General features: G+C 32.9%; 7 protein-coding genes and 4 pseudogenes across 11 annotated transcripts, besides 5 other annotated features; 9 read left to right on the top strand and 2 right to left on the bottom strand.

The window, feature by feature from the left end:
* Nucleotides 1-42: part of a mobile genetic element that runs on past the window's edge.
* A 680-nt stretch (nt 43-722) lies between these two features.
* Nucleotides 723-3030: a mobile genetic element.
* TVAGG3_0122970 (zebrafish ch211-108c17.2-related family) lies at nt 1485-2345 on the top strand (the record flags this gene model as incomplete). Its single annotated transcript, XM_051223627.1, has 1 exon — nt 1485-2345. The coding sequence occupies one exon, from the start codon at nt 1485-1487 to the stop codon at nt 2343-2345; it is 861 nt and encodes a 286-aa protein (XP_051108613.1).
* Nucleotides 3031-6136: a mobile genetic element.
* On the bottom strand, nt 3618-5609 carry TVAGG3_0122990 (ribonuclease H-like family; the record flags this gene model as incomplete). Its single annotated transcript, XM_051223628.1, has 1 exon — nt 3618-5609. One exon carries the CDS (start codon nt 5607-5609, stop codon nt 3618-3620), a length of 1992 nt encoding a protein of 663 aa, XP_051108614.1.
* Nucleotides 6137-6810: 674 nt separating the features above from the next.
* Nucleotides 6811-7461: a terminal%2Cinverted (terminal inverted repeat of Maverick-1C transposon ID:TVAGG3_0123000).
* Nucleotides 6811-22325: part of a mobile genetic element that runs on past the window's edge.
* TVAGG3_0123010 lies at nt 8674-9314 on the top strand (annotated as a pseudogene). The gene has a single exon. A coding segment is annotated over exon 1 (641 nt).
* On the top strand, nt 10293-11545 carry TVAGG3_0123020 (annotated as a pseudogene). The gene has a single exon. A coding segment is annotated over exon 1 (1253 nt).
* Nucleotides 11579-12894, top strand: TVAGG3_0123030 (keratin-associated protein family; the record flags this gene model as incomplete). The annotated part of the gene is made up of 1 exon (XM_051223629.1): nt 11579-12894. A coding segment is annotated over one exon (1316 nt), but the record flags the coding sequence as incomplete, so codon positions are not given.
* On the top strand, nt 13271-14356 carry TVAGG3_0123040 (integrase core domain containing protein family; the record flags this gene model as incomplete). The annotated part of the gene is made up of 1 exon (XM_051223630.1): nt 13271-14356. The coding sequence occupies one exon, from the start codon at nt 13271-13273 to the stop codon at nt 14354-14356; it is 1086 nt and encodes a 361-aa protein (XP_051108616.1).
* TVAGG3_0123050 (organellar and viral DNA polymerase type B) lies at nt 15526-16083 on the top strand (the record flags this gene model as incomplete). The annotated part of the gene is made up of 1 exon (XM_051223631.1): nt 15526-16083. The coding sequence occupies one exon, from the start codon at nt 15526-15528 to the stop codon at nt 16081-16083; it is 558 nt and encodes a 185-aa protein (XP_051108617.1).
* TVAGG3_0123060 (organellar and viral DNA polymerase type B) lies at nt 16363-16974 on the top strand (the record flags this gene model as incomplete). The annotated part of the gene is made up of 1 exon (XM_051223632.1): nt 16363-16974. The coding sequence occupies one exon, from the start codon at nt 16363-16365 to the stop codon at nt 16972-16974; it is 612 nt and encodes a 203-aa protein (XP_051108618.1).
* Nucleotides 17434-17888, top strand: TVAGG3_0123070 (annotated as a pseudogene). The gene has a single exon. A coding segment is annotated over exon 1 (455 nt).
* Nucleotides 18175-18647, bottom strand: TVAGG3_0123080 (uncharacterized protein; the record flags this gene model as incomplete). The annotated part of the gene is made up of 1 exon (XM_051223633.1): nt 18175-18647. A coding segment is annotated over one exon (473 nt), but the record flags the coding sequence as incomplete, so codon positions are not given.
* TVAGG3_0123090 lies at nt 18980-20593 on the top strand (annotated as a pseudogene). Its single transcript has one exon. A coding segment is annotated over exon 1 (1614 nt).

Genomic DNA, 22325 nt, shown 5'->3' on the forward strand with positions numbered 1-22325 from the left:
AGAGGTATATAGGTACACTATATATCTCTTGCCCTTTCCTTCTTACCTAAAGACTTCCAATCTTATTTTTTTTTCAATTTTTCCCCTAAATTTAAATCTTATATAATATAAATAAAATGCATAATATCAATCACAAAAATTCATGTTTATTTTTTAATTAAAATTGCCGCGCAATTTAAGGTTTTCTGTCACTTTTTTGTTAGCCATTTCGGTACGAAACATTTTAAGAGCAATTTTAAGAAAAGGGACAAATTTAAAAACAGGGAAACTTTTGAAAATTTTTACAACATTATGAAACAATTAGTTTTCGAACTCAACGCTGATCAAATTGAAGAAGCAAATGAAAAATACGAAGAATTACTTCAACTTGTTGTGCATGAAAAATAGCGTGACTTCACTTTTGACAAAAAGTGATACTATTTCTGATGGTTTTGTCATTTATTTGTCAGATTTATAAATGGATAATAATGCTGTAAATCAGATATTAATTAAAAATATTTAAGATTTATGTTCAAATTGAAAAGCAAAATGATATTTTTTTTAATTGAAAAACGTTAATATCTGATATTTTGAAGTTTTTAATATTTGTTAGTATCTTAAATTATTGAATGCATACGTTTTTTATGTTCTCAATTTTAAAAAAATTGTGAAGAATTTAGTTTTTTGGAGATGGATGTTTAATATTTGTGAGTGAGAATGCAAGCAGGAGTTTGGTACTTTAAGGATGGGCACTCATTAGGGTGATGAAAAAAATCAAGTCTAGCAAAGTCAATATATTAAAAACAGTGAAGACTATTATATAGCATTATAGTGCACAAGCTCAAATATTTAGTGATGCATTTCTCGAACTTATTTTATTTATAAGTTAACCTTGAAACATGAATTTTAGTATATCATGAGCATATTTTTTCTAATTTTGCAATACTTATAATATCATACCAGGATTCATGTGGAAGTCTAATATTTGGTATATAATATTCTTACAATAAATGTATTAATTCAATTATATTCAAAATGATGGGTCGCAATTTTTACTGAAATTGCAAATTTAATTTCAACAATGAAATTATTGTTTAAAAAAATAGCATAACAGCAAGATGGACAATCATATATAGAATTATAATGCTCCATATAATTCTTTGATTTGATGCGTATATAATGTTATTTTTCGAACATCTTTGTAAAAAATTGATTTTTGTAATTTTTGAAAAAATTCGATTTTATTTCGAGATTTCCTCTATAGGTGAAGTATATTGAACAATATTCCTATGGGAGAAAATAATTGTAAGTATGAGTACTTTCATTAATACTATGGGTGCCATGGTTATCGCTCAAACGATCAAGTTATATCTCGATTGCGTAAATTGAAATTTTGCTATTTTCTAAATTCACGGCAACAACATTCTTTTATCCTGATCGTACATCACAATATTTGAATGTGCGACCATTTGTTCAAGAAACCGTCAAGTTATTCTTCATTTTTCATGCCGCGGCGAACAAAAGCAGTTGCAAAGCGTATAAAGAACTTAGTTCAAAGCGCGAAAAATAGGGTAGAGCCATATGTCGTCAACACTGTTGAATTTGTGCTATCTGTATTATTGAGCGGCGCTACATTTTGCCAATCAGAATTTCAATTCATGCTGAATAACATCAAAGTTCCGTCAGAAGCTACATTTCATCGAGTCCAAGAAAAGGTTGGTCGTGTTATCATAGAAGTTGCCAGAGAATCTGTTAATTATTGGAAATCTCGAATGAGAAAATGTTCGGGACTTTTGTTTGACGGTTCTTGGAGTCAGAGAAGAAATGCAATGTTTTGCTATGTACAATTTGTAGAAGAGAAACTCAAAAAAATTGTAGATTGGGAAGTGATATCTAAATCTTTTAAAAATTTCAAAGGTAATTTCAACGGAAAATCAAATGAAATGGAATTTGAAGGCTTAAAAAGAATGCTGAAGCGTTGGAATAATGAAAAACGTGTAAATTTTTTTGTGCATGATGGCGATGTCAAAATTGTTTCTACAATCAAAAATACGTTCAAAGGTATCAGAGAATACAGAGATCCTGGACATTTTCTTAACAATATACAGAAAAAGCTCAAACTGCCAGAATTCAGAATCTTATCTAGCATTTCAAAGAATTTATTGCGTTGGCTTAGGCAACTTCTCAATGACACACATATGTCAATTAAAACAAAGAAGTTTTTATGGTTGAATTCCGCTAAACATTATGCCGGAAATCATAAATTTTGTCCAGATCCTGAAAAATGCAAGATGATTAAACCATGGAAATATGCAAAAAATAAAACTGCTATAAAAACACTTAAAAATTCCTCGAAGATACCGTAAAAATCTTTGATATGGTAAAAAAGATTCATTCAACTCAAGTAGTTGAATCGATAAACCATATCAAAGCAATGCTTGCTAATAAAAATATTAATTGGCATGCTTCTTGGCCAATTAGGATGGCAGTCACAATATTGCATTTCAATGAAAGTATGTTTGAAACGATTGTAGCAATAAGATACAGGTTAAATTTACCAACAATGCCAGAAATGATGAACAGATATTTCAGAATGTATGATACAACAAAAGATTTAATCAAAGCATTCAAAAATTCAAAGCAAGTTCAAAAAAGTTTGCGGCATTAAGAGCTATAAAGAGAGGTCTTCAAGCTACCGATGATCGTATTACTCTTAAATCACATAAATAATTATTAAATTTATTTCACCCTCAAAACATCATAATCTTGCACCTTCTTTGAATAAACACTTTCACCTTCTATTTTTAATTAATGTTTTTTAATTGTCCAAAATTTTTAGATTATATAAGATATAATTTTTTATAAAAGTATTATTTTCTAAAAGATAAGTATATATTCTTAATCACAAAACCTAGCATTTTATCATATCTATATATCAGCTTCCTAAATATAATACTCATATAGTTAGTATGATTTTAATGTTTTTGAACATGAAACGAAAATATGATCACAATCATATAACATAATGGAGTTATTGATATAACTTATATGTAGAGATGTGAAAACTTAAATTTTATAATCCCTGGGATGCACTTTCTTCGATTTTTTTAAAATTTTTGGGATAAATTTTGACATCTTTTTTTTGCTGGCGACCCCCACCCGTTCACAAAAAAAAATATCGAGCGAAGGGGGGTCGCCAGCAAAAATCGAAAATTTTTTTTGGTGAACGGGGGGTCGCCAGCGAGAACCTTAAAAATAAACTTCAGAAAAAAAATCTAAAAAGAAAAAAACGAAAAGGCCCTGGGTCGAACTGGGGAACTTAAGGCTTATACTATGACTCTTACCACTGAACTATATTATCTGTGGATCGGTGCTTTATAAATTGTAAATATAAAGATTATCATAACGAATTAAAATATAAAATAATAAATATTACTCTTATATATTATTAGATTTTAAATTCAAAATAATAATAACAAAAAAAATATTCATGACCGGAGGTTTTAATTAATGTTTAATGAAAGAGAACGATTCATTATAAATTATTGAATGTTAAATTGTTGTAAAAACACATTGAAATATTTGTGAAGAAAATGGCTATTTAATATTGAAAAATAAATAATAACAAAATGTTTATTTCATTTAGTTGCCATTAAGATATGACGGCTATTTAACAAGTTTTTCTTGGATCTTAACCGCCTAACGTTCAAAATTAACCTTTGTGCTTTGATATTACGTTCACATGTTGCCTCCGAAGGAGATGAACATAACAAGCGTAATGCTATTTCCGCAAGGATGGATTTTTCTCCAATTCTATGCGAGATCTCTTCCCAAGCATAATTTTGTGCCTCGTCCATCAGATCGTTCTCAAAGATGTCTGATTCCTTATTGATGAACGTATTATATAACGAGAGTACAAGCGTTTTTTGTCTTTCGTTCAATCGGAATTGAACCAAAATGCGCTTGAGGTAATCTTTAGCTGCTGTTAGATCATTTTCGGCAGTCTGATGATTATCCTCGCGTACATCTTGCAATGTAAGCCTAAGTTGATCATCAGATTCGACAATTCTACGAAATGTGCCTTCATCTGTTACATCAATTACAGCGTTTGTGTTACCTTCCTCAAAAATAGAATCCATGTAAATGTCCTGTAAATCTTCTGCCGGATCTTTATCAGGAATATGCTCACTTTGAAAGGAACTCAAGGGATCGGCCAAATCTTCTACTTCTTCGTTTTTAACAAACTTTCTATGGAAGTAGAACCTTCCTCTCGGCGTGAGAGAGAATGCCAAACACCATAGCCCACCAAAGTCAGAGTCCAAGGTATAGCTATCCAATGAAGATGCCAAGATGGATCCGAATGCATTATGCAAATTGGATGTCAAAAGATTGAGAGCTGATATGGCTTTACGAAGCCAAATGTAACAATTTGCCAACAATGCCTTATCCGATTCGAATACTAAGATTAGCTTTTTAAGAACAGCTAAACAATCTTTCAATTGTACGATTTTATCGTGATCTACATTTATATATTGCTTGATTTTGTTTTCGTACTTAAGAATAAAGACACATATATTATAGTCATATATCCATCTGGTGGATACATGCTGTGGACATTGTGCACCTATATCGTCAGCATGAATGCGACAAAGTTCTGCAATTCTGTGCACATCCTTTACTAAACTTTGTAACTGGTTGTTCTTGCCAGCAATATATTGATAGCTGTTGTGGATTCTGTGACACAAACAGGGAATAAGCAATATCTTGTAGTATTTTGGATCTCTGTCATGATAGAATGAATCATTCCAAGTATCTTTGAAGCATTTTAACTGTGCTGGTCCTCCGTCAACTACCACACTACCTATCTTGACTTTCCTAATGTCAATTCTGTTAAATCCTGCTGTTATTGCGGATTTATAATCCTGACTTGTCTGGCCATCCTTCATATCTATCGCCTCTACTGGGTATGGCTTCATTTGCTCCAACGGATTTGTTAAGACAAAATCAAGATTGTGGTAATCATGTGTCTTGCCTTCATCGATGGCGACACAAGTGTATGCTTTTTTGGCGAATTCGAGAACTTTAGCAAGGTGTATGCTGTTAGCAATAGCAATCATTCTATTTCGGATCTCATCACGTGTAATAGGCTTATATAATTTGTCAGCAAGTTTTTCCGGATTGATATTAGCTGACTGAAGTTGTTTGTATTTGTTCATCATTTGATATATTGTGAACATAATGAAAATCTTTGCAACATGCGTGAATTCTGGGGATGCAAATGTGTCTAAGGCAAGGTTGAACTTACCGGTAAAAATGGTCATTTCATCGTATACATTCGATAAATCCAACATTGGATCATTTGACTGTTTACCTTTATTGTAGTAGTCAAGTAATGTTTGCTGCGATAATGCTTCTCCGGCCTGACATGTGTGAACATGAGTCTTAAGCCAGTTTTTATAATGATCCTCCCTTTGTTCTTGCATTGAACACCGGCAAACTACGCCATCAGATCGTGTCACAAGTTCATTGCATTTTACATACCACTTGGGACTACCTTCATGTTTATATCGCATGTAAACATGTTGTTTCGTTTCAAGATCGGGATATGTTGTGAACCCGACTTCTTTCATTAATGAAGTGATTTCTTAAGTTGAATAAAAACAAATTTGATTGAAATTCATACAAAATTTTTTTTATCATTATTATTTAAGATGCTTTTTTATGTTGAATTGTTAATTTTTTTATTTCCACCTGGGATATTTTGAATTGGGCTAGCCCAATCCCACCTCTCAATTTTCTCTCAATTGGGCAATGGGGATCCCATATAAAATGTATTGTAACAAAATTTTACATGCATAATATAGTACAATTAAACAACATTCTAAAAATATTAAATTCACATCATTTACTTGAAGATTTTATATTTTCAACAAAAATTAATACAATAATTACATTAAATTGAGGAGATTTATAATAATTATTATAAATTAAAATATTATTACTCATTAATTTGTTGAAATATTGCATTTTAGTGGTAAAAATTAAAATTTAAGTTTACATGCAGAAAAAAATTTAAATTCCAAAAAAAATCAATTGGGATAACGATAGGGACAAAAATTTAGAATCCCCATATGCTTGGGATAAAATCACATGAATACTTATATGCATGATACATTAAGAAGTCTTCCAACAATATAGATATAGTTGTAGATTCCTATGATTCCTTTTATATTGTGAGATAATAACATTTTTATGCTGTCAGGAGCCTATGAGTGCCCATCCTTAAGGCTAGGTTGAGATAGATTTCCCATTATATTATCTGTGAATATATTGTTTGAAAATTCAAGATATAAAAATATATTATCAAAAAATTTTATATTTTTAAATACAATAGAGTGGAAGTATAGTACGATGAGATAGCAATGATATATTTTATAATGGGAGGTAATCTGAAGATAAGTAGCAAATTTTATGCGATTTTGATTGGGAGTTGGAGGGTGTGAGTACTATAGCATGTAATAGTATCTCACACCCTCCAATTCTTCCTATGGCGCCGAAAAATTTTTGGTGAAATGCGACGACATTTCACCAAAAATTTTCGGCGCCATATAGAGAACTATAGTCTGCGAGGTACTGATTCTATCTATGTACCTCGCAGACCATAGTTCTCAGCCAAAATGGCTAAAAATTGGGTGCAATTTTTTACATTGCACCCAATTTTTAGCCATTTTGGCTAAGAATTGGGGGTGAGTACTATAGCATGTAATAGTATCTCACACCCTCCAATTCTTCCTATGGCGCCGAAAAATTTTTGGTGAAATGCGACGACACAGTTAGTATGGGTTAGTTGGGTACTGAGGCACTGCGCACCTACTTACCCATGATATGTGAATTTGACACTTTACAAAACCGTTAACATATATTTTACAACACAAACGACAACACTAGCTTAACCTTAAATATTTACAAAGCCGCCAACCACTTCACCCCACTAACGAACTCACTAATGAAAAAAATAAACGTTCTCATAAATTTTCTTCTATATCTTCATCGTCAATGTTAACTCTATTGTAGTCATACTTGAAGTCATAAAGTTTCTCAAGTTTTGAAATGCATAGTCTTGTTAACTTACCTTCATCATCATAAGTTTTTATAAAACTACCATGACAATCTTTATACACAGTCAATGTATAATCTACTGGTCTAGGATGAAGTGTAAAGAACATGTTATACTCAGGAAGGAAGAATAAATGTTTAAATGTATGTTTGTTATATTTTTCGATTTGTATGAGTTGCTTTTGTTCTGTCATTTACATCCAAATAAAAATTTTCAGTAAACTTAAAAATAAATGATATCACCACTCCCACACGTATGAAAACATAGCGCAAAAATAATGTTTATGTTAGAATGTTAGATCTAACACGTTTTCTAACCTCATTTCTAACCTTGTTGAATTCATTGCTTTATAACTCTCTTCCTTGGTTTCCTTTCAGTAAGGACTATGAGTTCTGTTCAAATGGTGTTTATTTCTATTGTGGAAAGATGGGGTCAGGAAAGACATTTAACCTCATTCGTCATATACTCATAACAGAGCGTTTAGGAAACGACTCTTACTATGACCAAATCATTATATCAGCAACTTCAGACTCTATGGACTCAACAGCGAAAACATTTATGTCAAAAGTTCAAGCATCTGTCGTTAAAGTTCCAGACAGTGAACTCATTGAATTTCTTCAACGTTACATTCGACGTAAGAGAAAATATTATGCCATCGTTGAGTTCATACAGTCAGGAATGCAAAAGACTTCTGAGGAGATGAAAAGAATTATTGACAAACACCACTTACGTCAGTACTCAGGAGTTTACGATATGAAACGACTGACAAACTACATTCTATCAAAACTTTCAAAATACCCCTTCAAAAAGTATCCTTCAAACACTTTATTAGTTTGCGACGACTTCGCTGGTAAAGGTTTAGTGTCAAAGCCTGACTCACCATTAGCGAACATCATTACTAAAGTCAGACATTACCACTTAACTGTAGCAAACTTATGCAAACATGGAGGTTTTAGCTTTAAACATAAAACGTCTCATAACTGACTTCGTTATCTTTCAAGGTTTCTCACGCATGATATTGAACTCATTTGAAACAGTCAGGTATAACATTACCTTTTGAAGAAATTTGGGAAGCATATAAGTCTCTCATCTCTCCTCGTTCATACCTTGAGATTCATATCATGACTAATACCATTAAAGTCAAAAATATCCATGGGAACGACAAATTAAAGTTAACCTTCATTATAAATTCCATGCATCTCTGTCGCCATTTCTGTTAATATTTTTGCTGTCATTCATATCATCCACTTCCCCATCCGTTAGCTTTTGAGGATATGCGTTAGAATAGCTGTTCTTAAATGAAGGCTTTTCACCTTTGAGAGCATAAACTCTATAACTTCTGCATACTTTATGTTTGAACCTCCTGAGCCATCATTGACATAAATTTTTATAGGCTTCCACCCTTTGTTCATGTTCCTGCTTCTTCCCTTAGCTCTTTTGTTCAGTAGTTCTACATCTTTATACACAGCACCTGTCTCAGTGAATTCAACAATATTTTCATTCGTTAGCTTTACATTCAAACCCTTGTCGAGTATATTGTTCATTTCATACATATAAAAGGTTTTATTCTATATGAAATGAGAAGCAAATCCATCTTAGCTGGTGCCGTTAATGTTCCAATTGAACCAAATCAAATGTTGACTCACGAACGACAAACAATATTGTCATAAAGAACTATAGTTCAGAGTGTTTGAAAGAAAAAGAACCAGAACTTAAGTCGGGACCTTCGGTCTTGGCGCATGACGCCGTGAATTTAAACTCAGCTTCAAACGCTAACGCTACATCAGATGTTAAGTTAGAGTATCCACCACTGGACCAAATTCTTTCAAGAGAAGCCAACGACAACCCTTACACAAATGTTCAAACAAATCCTTCAGATAACGTAGACCATTACCTTCTTCAGTTATACCAAACAATTTTACTCAAAGACGATAAGAAGCTTTTGACAAATCTTATAAGCAAGAACCAAATAATTCTAACAAAGGAGGACCTTGAAAATGTTATCTCACGAATAACAGGGAAACAATGTGTCATTGACTATCTCGACCCTGAAATCGAATGCTGTGGTCAAACTCCACTATTCATGAAAATAGGTAACATCCGCATCATTGAAACACCAGGAACTACAGGAGTTGAGTTTAAGTATAAATATTCGAATGAATATACAAAACTTTCAACAGAATATAAACTTTGCTTGAAATATGTTTTAGTAAATTAAAGCAATTTGTAATATCTATCCAAAACTTCTTCAACAGTATCGAACTCATCTTCATAATGCAAACCTAATCTTATTGACTTGGTGCAGTTTTCACTAACACAATATTTTTCTGTTCTCTTGACTGACATAACTAACTCATTTTGTTTCATCAAACAGCAACAACCAAAGTTCATGACCTAATACATAACATTCATACTTTATATTTTTAGCTCTGAGTTCTCTTGTAAGCTGTTGCATTTAATATTTTCTAAAAGTCAACTTCAACAGTCATTTGCACTGGTGCCTTCAGTTCTACAGGCTCTCCTTGAAAGTCAACAAGTCTGAATTGCATGTCTTTCAAATTATGAGGACTAATGCGAACCCATTTACCTAAATGAGTTGCTATGACAGGAACGTTTGGAATGAACATTGAATTGACTGCATAACAGAAGGATTTATATTCTACTGAACCTTTACTATTAACTCCTGAAATACCTGTGACATTAGCTATTTTAGACTCAATGTACAAACAATTACCATAACATACGTATGGAACAGATTTCATCTCAATCGTTTTGTCAACACTTTTCAAAGGAAATGTCATATGGTATGCTCCTAAAAGAAGTTGAACTCTATGACTCATTCGTGTTATCTTGAACTCTTTCTTGCTACTGAACTTCAATGTTCCCTCAGAAGAGAGTTCGACATCTATGTTGTCAATAGTTTCTTCATTTATGAGAGTATCTATGACTCCAGCAATTTTATCTATTCTATACTCTGCTCTGTTAGGAAATGTTATAAAACTTCTTTTGTCATCTATTTCAAACTCCATGAAATCTGTTTCATCTGTTATGACAAAAGTTGCGATAGTATTGAAGTCAACAACTCTGAAAGCAAGTGCTTCATTCTGAAGACCTAAGTTTGTTTGAAGCTTTACTGTTCCATATTCGTTTGGGTCTGTACTTTGCAAATAGAACAACATTTTATTCTCATTAAAATATGACTATTGCTGCATATGCGTATGAAACAAATGAAGCAAGAAGAGCACATGAACTAGTAAACGAAAACTCAACTTTAACCATTGAAGGCAATGATTTAGTCATTGACGATGGAAAAACTAAAAAAGTCATTGATTTCGATACTTTTAACACTTATGACCCATTCATTACAACAAGCAAGTTCCTATCATAAATGATGGAACGGTGCAATATATAAATTCTACAGTAGATGCCTCATTAGTGAAAGTACTGAATGTTCTCATTGAATTGTTAAAGAGCTTTCGATTTGACGACAACATTAAATGCCTAAAGAATTTAGTCATGAATGAGAAACAAATTCTCGGCGTTGCTGGTAGCAGTAATGATGTACACCTTATGACATTAGAATATTATAACGAACATAAAGATGAACTGAAAGGAGAGAAGGGTGACACCGGACCACAAGGACCACAAGGAATACAAGGAATACAAGGAATACAAGGACCTCAAGGCGAGAACGGTTTGGATGGAAAGGATGGAAAGGATGGAAAAACTGCTAAATCATGGATATGGGACCTTATAAATACTGGTTTAACAGCTGCTTCATATGGAGTTCTTCAATACCAAATCGGAAAGATATGGGCAGTACTTGGTGAAGAAGCTTTAGATGACGTTAAAAATGCTTTGAACTTCATTTCAAATGGTTCGGATACTATTAAAACTTTATCTGGTTGGATGCAAGAAACAAGGAGTCAAATAGATACTGTAAGACGTATAGCAAACAATGCACGTACGGGATTGGATACTTTACGAGAAGCACAAAATACACTAAAGGAAGCAAATGATATTCTTGGCTCAGTATCAGACATGCATGAAGATTGGCTTAAAGGTATTGACAAATCTTTAAAAAATCACAGTCAGTCTATTGCTGACTACAAGAAAAGTATAGATTTTTTACATAGTGCTATGGACGTACATGATGGAAGCATAAGGAACTTACTTAATGCTAACAATAACTTACCAGGAACTATTAAAGCATTTATAAAGTCCTTTGTAAAACCCGGTGCTCTAACATTTAGGTCTTTGAGAGCAAGAGCATTGAAGTCAAGAGATGCAGAAACTCCAGAAGAACCACCAAAACCAACAGCTAATGAAATATTGTTCGAATATTTTCCAAGGTACTCTGTTCTCATTGCATACATTCAAGAAATACTTAAGAAAGCAGACTTGACTTTAGGAGATGATGAAAGTTCTGTATATCTTTCGTTCCAGTTTCAAATAGCAGAACTTTTGAGACAGATATGCTTAATGTATGACAACATCTCTGATTTCACAAGATATGATGACGACCATGATCCCGAACACGGTGAAGAAGAAGTTTTACAAACATCCATTAAGACAGGAAAGGATTTAACTCAAAGTCTCATTATTGACACCAAAGATGGCGAAGTGGACGTTCTTCAAGAGCTGAAGAAAAATACTTCTTCGGGAGGTGGTTGTAGGCATGAACTTGAAATAAATGAGATAGAAGAGAAATTAGCCGAAAAAGCAGATAAAGAACATAAACACAATATCTCCGATATAAATGAACTTCAAGCTACATTAAATAGTAAAGCAGATAAAAACCATGTTCATTATATAACTTCAGATGAACAGATTATAACGGACTACCATGGATATTTAACACGAAGTGATGAAGCGAAGACAAAAAATGTTAATGAAAGAAGATATAAATACATTCGTGCTAAAGGTTATGACATAAGCTGTACTGTACAGTATGATGTAGCTAAAGCACCAGAAGCATTTGGTTATACCGGTGAAATTTATGCCTCTACTTTCAATGTTAACGGTGTATTAGTTGAACCAAGATTTATGTTAAGAGTTAAGTCAAAAATAACGTTTGAAGATGCTATTAAAAGTAAAGCTGACAAAGTTGAACTCGAAGCAATGAACAAAGTTTTGAAATCTCATAAACACAACATCTCCGATATAAATGAACTTCAAGCTACATTAAATAGTAAAGCTGACAAGAACCATACACATAAATCCTTCACTACTGTTAGAGCAGACGACATAATATTGAACTATACCCTTGGTTCAAGTGCACCTTTAGAGAATCCAAGTACAAGTGTAAAAGATACACTAAACTCCTTAAATAGTAAATGTATGAACATTGAAGGTCATGTCAGAAACTTTGAAACACATGAACTACCAGCAATGTTAGATAAGAAAGCAGACAAGAACCATACACATGATTTCTTCACAACTGTTGGTATAGAAAGTATTGAAGGAACGGTTGAAGAAACTGGTGGGGATGCATTATATTGTAAACCTCCTAACTTTCCACAAGGTTTAACATCGGATGACGACATAACGACGATGAGAAACATTAGATGTAAAGATGTTTATGTCATGAAGGATGAATATAATATTAAATTCACTGCTCAAGATTTATATGACAAGAAAGCAGACAAAACAGAGCTTCAAACATTAAAGACAGAAATACTTCAAACATTATATCCTATAGGCTCTATTTATACGTCAATGAACTCAACAAATCCAGAAACAGTTTTAGGTTTTGGTACGTGGAAGCAGATTGTAGACAAATTCTTATACTGTGCTAACTCTTCAAAGCAAACAGGAGGTTCGAAGAAAATTAAAGAAGCAAACCTTCCACCGCACACTCATACAGGAACTACAAACTTTTCTGGCGACCATAGCCACTCATTAAGAGACCATCCATTATACAACTCAGAGTATGAAGCTGGCAATGACGTTTTATCTCCATCTTATAACAATGCAGCAAAAAAGACTTTTCGACCAACTGAACCAGGAGGAAATCATGTCCATACTTTCACAACAAATCCAACAGGCTCGGGTGCAGATTACATGCCACCATTTGTGACTGTATTTGCATTTGCATTGGTACGCGTTCAATGAACGCGCTTGAGCCTGCTTTGCGGGCTTACCGTCTTGAATAAAATCTTTAACTTTACATAAATGAGCTTGAAAGAAGTATTCGAACAACATCCATGGAGGTCATTTAAGAAATTCAATGAAGCTGCAAAGAGTTGGGGATTTACTAACAGAGCTGAAGTGAAAAGGTTCTTTGACAAAAATGTTGTACATCAAACAAAAATAAACCCTTACGACTACTTTTTACCAATTTACTCCAACGCTCCTGACGCATACCAATTTGACACTCTCATTCAAAGCAGAAAAGGAGGACATAAACCATTCCTCATCTTCATTAATGTTAACACTCGTAAAGCATATGCATATCCAATGAAAAATAAAGGAACTCGTGAAGTGTTAAGAGTTTTACAAAAGTTTGTAGCAGAACATAGCCCAAGTACTTTAACATCAGACCAAGACAGTGCATACCTCAGCAATGAAATCACAGATTTTCTCATTAAACATAACATAACTCACTACACTACTGAAGACCATAACCATAACATACTCGGCATCATAAACCGCTTCATAAGGACGCTCAGAGATTTAAACCAAGAGCGAGACTTTACCGAAGAAACAATGAAACATTTTCTCGAAGTATATAATTCCTCAACGCATTCTACAACAGGCCATACACCAAATTCAATGACACAACAACAAGAAGAAAAGTATATACAAAAGAAACGAAGTCAAACACAAAATATCAGAAATTCAACACAATTTACCCTCATTCCTGGTACAAAAGTTCGTGTAGTTCTTGACGACAAACCGTTGACAAAGAAACGTTTAAGGTTAAGTCGAAATTATTATATCGTAGACTCTACGCAAGGTAATGGATATCTTATAAAAGCTGCTGACGACTCCATAGCATTTTACCCTCGACATAAATTAGTTGAAAGTAGTAATGGCAAACTTGCTGAAACCATTGACGAAGCAAAGCGAGGAGTGGTTATTGAAATACTTGACTACAACATAAACGATGACACTTATAAAGTAAGATATGAAGGAGGTGTTGAAGATGTTATACCATCTAAGAACTTGAGAGAGTCGAAGCCAACACATCTGGGTCCATTAGAGCGGGAGTACTGGAAAGACAAAAATATGCCAGAAAGAATAAGAAAATTCTTCTAAACTTTTTCATTAGATGTAAATCAGACATGAACGAGAACAGTCATGTATTATTAATGGTACCATTTATTTTAACATAAATGAACAAAAAATAATGTTTATGTTAGAATGTTAGATCTAACACGTTTTCTAACCTCATTTCTAACATGGTCTAAAACACACAAAACTCATGAATTTTGTGTGTTTTCAGCATTATTTTTTTGCATTATGACACGAAGTGAACTTTTGCACTTCGTCAAAAACTCATGAATTTTGTGTGTTTTCAGCATTATTTTTTTGCATTATGACACGAAGTGAACTTTTGCACTTCGTCAAAAACTCATGAATTCTCATGAATTTCCTTAAGATAGAAAAAATAAAAAATAATGTTTATGTTAGAATGTTAGATCTAACACGTTTTCTAACCTCATTTCTAACATGGTCTAAAACACACAAAACTCATGAATTTTGTGTGTTTTCAGCATTATTTTTTTGCATTATGACACGAAGTGAACTTTTGCACTTCGTCAAAAACTCATGAATTTTGTGTGTTTTCAGCATTATTTTTTTGCATTATGACACGAAGTGAACTTTTGCACTTCGTCAAAAACTCATGAATTCTCATGAATTTCCTTAAGATAGAAAAAATAAAAAATAATGTTTATGTTAGAATGTTAGATCTAACACGTTTTCTAACCTCATTTCTAACATGGTCTAAAACACACAAAACTCATGAATTTTTGACATTTCCTTAAGATAGAAAAATAAAGTTAGTTTTATTTTTATTTATTTTTTTATTTTGTATAAAAGATATGATTTCAACAATCGGCACAACAGCAATACAAACAACAGCACCAAACTCGTTAGTCATGAATCCTACGTCAATGTTGGTAGAGATGAAAAACTTCATTCCTTCTTCATATACTTTCGAAACAAAAATCCAGAAGATAAAGCAAGAACTTTTAACAAGTAATTTAGACTGTAGTGCGAAAGATGAAACAAATGAAGAATATCTTTATGAAATGCAGGACATTATTGACCATTTGCCTAAACTACCTGAAATCCAACAACAAAAACTCACTATTCCTGAATTCGACGAAATTGAAGTGAAACCAACTGACTCAGTAGAAATAAAGAAGTTCATACGTAAGGTAAATTATGAATTCCTTGGTTTTCATTGCAACCATAAAGTTATGGACAAAGATTGCGATATGGTATATAAGAATGTTTCTGACATATATAAATCTGAAGAATTTAAGACCTACGACAACTTTGTTTCGTTAGCTGCTGAATGTGTTTGGGAAATAAGAGATAAAGATAGAAGAGGCAAAGTATGGAACAAACAAATAAGACCCGCTATGTTTGAGATGAAGAGAGCAATTGACGCCTTAGTTGTTTTAGCAGGTAAGGTTTCAGAATATAACGCAAAAATGAACCCGCAATGTTCTAAATGTAAAGCAGCAATTAGGAAATATAACTACTCAGTCAAAGAGATAGAAAGAATGAGAAACGACTATGCAGACTTAAAGAAAGAAGCAGAAAAGCCAGCAGAAGATAAAATGGACATGTTAGAATTTCTGAACAAAAACTATCCAACTGCTGACGATTTCCTATTATCTGACGTCAAGAAGAAGTATAAAGAAACCTTCGGCATAGTTAAAACATTCGATGTACTAAAAGAAGAAATTGAAGCTACGAAACTGTTTAAAGTCATGAACCATCGCAACATATACCATGTAAAACGCTTGTAAATAGTTATGTTAGAAAAGAGGTTAGAAAACGTGTTAGATCTAACATGTTAACATAAACATATATTTTTTCTATCTTAAGGAAATTCACGAGAATTCATGAGTTTTGTGTGTTTTGGACCATGTTAGAAAAGTGGTTAGAAAACGTGTTAGATCTAACATGCTAACATAAACATATATTTTTGCTGAATTCAGCACAAAATTCATGAATTTCCTTAAGATAGAAAAAATAAAGTTAGTTTTATTTTTATTTATTTTTTTATTTTGTATGTAAAGACATATATGTCAAACATTGAGTTTGAAACAGTAAGAAAGATTGACAATGACACCAAAGTGGTTAGAATTGGTGATTTAAACGTAAGATACTGTAAGAAATACAACAAATATTCTTTGTCAGACATTATAACACCTTCTGGAAAGAAAACAAAGGACTGGGTTAGAATTGCTTCTACTCAGAAAATTTTGACAAGAAATCCTGAGCTCATGATATCGGTAAGATTCTATGGAACTACAGCATATCTCATTGACAAAAGTCTTATACCAATAATTCTTCTGTGGATTGACCCTGTTGTTGGATATAACTTCATAACTTATGGTTCATTCGATACGGAACGTTGCAGTGAAGGCTTACTTTACATCGTTCAGAAACCGAAGGACTTCAATACAAAGAGATATAAGATAGGAAGAACATATAATATAACTCAAAGATATGACTCTACAGTCAATAGAGTCAAGGTTGTGTTCGTTAATGATATGAGAGCTGCAGAAACAGAACTACTCGAAAAGTTTGAGAAAATGTATGGTGCTCCCACGAAAGGTAAAGAAACGTTTGAAGTAGATGAGATAGATAAAGCTATAAAATTATTTGACGAAGTTGCTGAAAAATACATGTAAAGCGTTTATTTTTGGTCTTTTGTGAAAGTCAGAAAATAAAGTTAGAATTTTTTTATTTATTTTTTTATTTTGTATGTAAAGACAGTAATGTCAACATCAGAGAACACAACAACTGCTATCGTTCATGAAGCCATAAATGAAGAATACGAGTACATACAGTATAACAAACAGTTACGTCTCATTCGTTCAGTCAAAGATGACATGTACCAAATGCAAAGTATTTTGAATGCTCTTCGTTCTACAAAGCAAGCATATCATTGGTTTGAAAACCAACAGACAAAAGAACTTTTAGAAGAATTTCCTCATATGATTGCTTCCCTCGGAAAACCGGGGGAAGAGATTCCGTATGAAAATCGCAAGAATTTGGCACCTGGTTTGAAAGGTTATTATGTTCATAGACTTTTAGTAAATGCTGTAGCAATGTGGGCTTGGCCCCGTTATGCTTGTTATATTTTCATGATGTTAGATGAACTATATAAAGCAGAACGTGGAGAGATGGAAAAGAAACTTCAAGCAAAAGATGAAGTCATTGAATCCAAAGACAAAAGCATACAGAAAAGAATACCACGTTCAGTACCAAAAGGAAAGGAAAAAAGCTATAAGTATATGATTTACGCTGAAGAGTTGGAGAAAGAAGAAGATAGAGATATGGTTATGTTGCATTTAGTCAGAAGAAACAACAAGAGCTTTTTGACTTAGCTAAGATTTACAAATCTGACAGAAACTGGTTCTATCGTGAAAACTTACCGATTTCAATGACACCGAATGAGCAAATAAAGGAAATTGTCAAAAGTACTCTTCCTCAAACACACTATGACATCAAAGGTTGCACAATACTTACATTCAAAGAAGACTTAACATTACTGAAGGAAAAAATAACAGAATATTTCGATAACTTCAAAGAGGAAGAATAAAAAAATCTAAGCTAATTTTATTTTTTTATAAAATTTTATCTCATATGAAAGAACATGAATTTAGAATATTCGGAACTCATGACAGAAGAAGAGAACGAACAACATGTAAAAGATTATGCAAAATTTCTGAAGACATACAAAGCATTTAAACAATATCTAAATGCTTCTAAAGATTATGCAAAATTTCTGAAGGTATATAAAGCTTATGAAAAAGCGTATGAAAAGTTTATACATTGGGGAATTGTTGTAAAATATCGATATGAAAGATAACAAAAATATATTTTTCTTAAATAGCTTCAGGGTCAATTTCTTCAACCATTTCACTTCCTTCGTCAATGTCAATAGAAGCTTCTTCAACCTTTGGTAGAGCTTCTGTATAACATCTTTGTTCGTTATTGTCTTCAGAGATGAAGGATAATATTTCACATTTGTTTCACCCTTCTTATATTCTTTCTGTTCGGAAAGATTTAAAGCAATACTGAAGAAGTCAATGTTAGAGTTCTTTATGACAGTATAATGAGTATCTTTGACATTCACGAAGAAACTCTTTTGTTTCAAAACTACTGCTAACTCTTGTGAAGTATAACGTTTGCGGTCAATGACGATAGCTAATGGTCTGACATACTGACCAAACTTAGATTCTTTCACAAACTTCTTGTTAAAGATAACATTAACATTTGAAGCATTATTGAACTCATTCTTGATGGCAGTAGCGAGAGCATTGTATGAAAAGAACTTGCAATCTTGCATGTGTTTCATTAAAATAAAAATATTAAATTATTTTGAAAAATAACTTTAAAAAAATCTAATCTAATTTTTTCAAAAATATTTTTTTATTTCCTACTAAAGATGTATCGGAAGTTGTCTAAGTTAGAACACTCGGAAATAAAACAACTTCTTACAGAAGCTAACATAGATGTTGCAAAACATTACGCGACAAACAAAAAAGCACTCGCTGACATCCTCAATGACTATAATGGTGCAATAAGTTATGATAGAATTCATGATTCATAAACAAAACATTTCCTTTAAATGACGTTGCTATTGACTTATATCATAGACGTTCAGTACCTCATGAAGTAAGAAGAGAAATGTTTGACATAACAAATGCAAACGTTGGTGAAACACGAAAGAGAGACGACACACTGAAACAACAGAGAAGAGAGATGTTTAAAAGTGCTATAGAACAAGTTCGCAAAGCTAACGATGTCATTCGTTCCATTGACGACAAACCAAAAGAAGGTGAGAGATGGTTAAAGAAAGATGAAGAGAATAGGAAGAGAAATGTGAAGTCAGGCAATAGACTCATTGACTTTAACATCGAAGCTTTAGATGAACCAAACAGAGACTACTTACACAAACATTTCGGTAAGGTTTTCATGAGACTCTTAGAGAAAGATTAAAATAAACTCACAACAGAGATGGATGGTATGTTATAAACTTGGTGGAAAGTATGAATGTTCTACGTTAAACCTCAATAATATTGGAACATTACTACATCAGCTCTTGAAGGAGAACTTTATATCAGAGATAGAAGCAAATGCTGCAGGTATTGTTGAAATGCACTATGACTTCTTCTTGACAAACATAAAGAATCTTACTGAAATAAAGATGTATGATTTAACAGAATATGAAGGCTTAACGATGTCAGATGTAAAGAAAGGCAAACCAAAAAAGAGACCATATAGAGATGAAAGCACACTGACAAATGACCAGAAAGCCATTTTGGAAGCTCTTAAGCAAACAGGAAACCCAGCACTTATAGAAAGCTTTTGGAAAGATAATGGTGAAAAGAAGTTTTATAAGAAGAGAAGCGGTCAGTTCTGGAAGTATCTTTGCACATTACCTATAAATCTTGAACGCTACCAAATCTTCAATGAACTGAACAAAAGAACTGCAACACTTATGACAGAAGACAATTGTTTCGTTTATGCTTGCATTCAGGCTGGAGTAAATGAAGAAACTATTGACCACATGAGAGAAGTCATTCGTGTTAGAGACTTTCCTCAAAGTAAAGTACAAGAAATTTCGACGCAACAGGTATAGCATTTAATGTTACCATTGGTTACTTCAATGACTCAAGACATAATGAAATAAAGAGATACATACCAAAAGAATGTGAAACTGTTCGAACTATTGACTTACTTCTTGTTGAAGACCACTACATGCTAAATGAAAGATTACCAATGACAACATATTTCATTCGCAACTATATAGAAATCTTGAAGGAGTGTGGTGGAATGAACATTGAGAAACAGATGAAGATTTATACAAAGAGAGAGATAAATATGTTCGTTATGATAGAACAACACCGTTATGGGATGTTATGAAAACATTGTGGGAGTGCAAATATTTCGAACCTATTTCTTATGGAGAACTTTTCACATATACGACTGACTTATATAAACAGAACCTTGCACCATTTAAAGATTTGACATATGCTCCAAAGTATTGTGTACAACTGAAGAAGAAAGCAGAGTCAAAAGAAGTAAATAAAAATAAGTGCAAGTTCATTCCTGAGCACGTTTTCTTTGCTGACTTTGAGTGCAGTACCGATGGCTTTCATAAAGCTTTTAACATATGTTATGACAGTGAAGATGGTTCAGTGAGTGAAAGCATTTGGGGTCAGAACTGTGCAACAGAATTTTTGGAACGACTTCCTGACAAGAGTTTAATATATTTCCATAACCTCAGTTATGATATAAACTTCATCTTAAGACACATGACAGAAGTGAAAGGAACTCCCATCATTAAAGGTTCACGAACAATGCAAATAACTGGTTTATATAAAGGACGGGCAATTATTATAAAAGACTCTTACAGTATTATAAATAAGAAGCTTAAACTATTTCCTGCTATGTTTAACTTACAAACAGGACCGAAAGAAGTATTTCCATATAACTACTACAGCAGTACTTTGTTAGCAAATGACAACAGAACTGGTGTCATTTCTGAAGCATGTAAGTTTGTAAAAGATATTGATACGTTCATGAAAAACATAGATTCCATCAAAGGTTGCAGAATAGATGAGAACCACTGACTTAGAAAAATATAGCACGTTTTTACTGCAAACAAGATGTAAGAATTTTAAGAGAAGGTTTTGTTAAGTTCCGCAATGACATATTGAAAGAATTTGATTTAAACGTTTATGACTACAGTTAGTATTTGTTCAATTGCTAACAAATTATTTGAGAACAGAGTGTACTTCCCGAATGGAAATCTTTATGACCTCTCAAATAAACCAAGAGAATTTATTTCGAGATGCATTCAAGGTGGAAGATGTATGTTGTCAGATAACATGAAACAAAAGAGCGAAAAGAAACTCATTGCTGACTTCGACGCTGTTTCATTATATCCATCAGCTATAGCAAGACTTTATACTTTAGAAGGAATTCCAAAAGTATTGAAGGATGAGATGTTAAGCACAGAGTATCTCATGAGACATTTATTCGATGACGACCAAAAGAAACCCATTGGTGAAAAGTTTATGTCCGGCTTCTTTGTTCTCATTAAGATAACAGAGATTGGAATACATAGACACTTTCCTTTAATAGTTTGTGACCCTGAACTAAATCCAGAACTTAACGTTCCCAGAAGTTCAAACACTTGCTGTTTAATGTATGTTGACCATATAACATTACAAGACCTCATAAAATATCAAGGTGTCAAATGTGAAGTGTTGCAAGGATACTATTACGATGGAAACAGAGATATTAGAATAAGAGATGAAGTAAAGAAGTTGTTTGAGTTAAGGTTAAAGTATAAGAAAGAAGGAAATCCTTTGCAAGAAAAATATAAAGCTCATTTTGAACAGTATTTATGGCAAAACTATTCTATCTCCTATTGAGTCAAAAATAACCATAGTAAATGACAAAGATGCTATAAGATATGCCATCAGAAACTACAACCATATAGTGAAGTTCGAAGGTTTGGATGGTTCAGATAAAACTATTTTCAAGCTAACGAAAAGCATTTGCAGACACTTTAACTTCTGTCCACTTGGTGTTAACATTCTGTCTATGTCGAAGAGAATAATGTGTGAAGTATTCTGTACTGCTGAAGATATGGGACTTCAAATATTTTACCAGGACTGTGATAGCATGCATATTTTCAATGAAGACATACCAAAGCTTGCAGCAGAGTTTAAGAAGAGATACGGTCGCGAACTTATAGGAAAGAACCTTGGTCAGTTCCATTCTGACTTCGCAGAAATAACACCTGGAAAACAAAGTTTAGCATACAAGTCAATATTTTGTGGAAAGAAGACCTACATAGACTTACTCACTAACGATTTAAATGAAGTTGCATTCCATGCACGTTGTAAAGGTGTAAAACAAGACGTTCTTGCTTTAACAGCTAATGAAATGTTTCCTGAAGCTATACAATGCTATTACAATGAAGATAAGAACATTCACATACCTGTTGGAACATATGACA

This window comes from Trichomonas vaginalis, chromosome IV (assembly GCF_026262505.1).
Source record: "Trichomonas vaginalis G3 chromosome IV, whole genome shotgun sequence".
Taxonomy (NCBI): Eukaryota; Parabasalia; order Trichomonadida; family Trichomonadidae; genus Trichomonas; species Trichomonas vaginalis.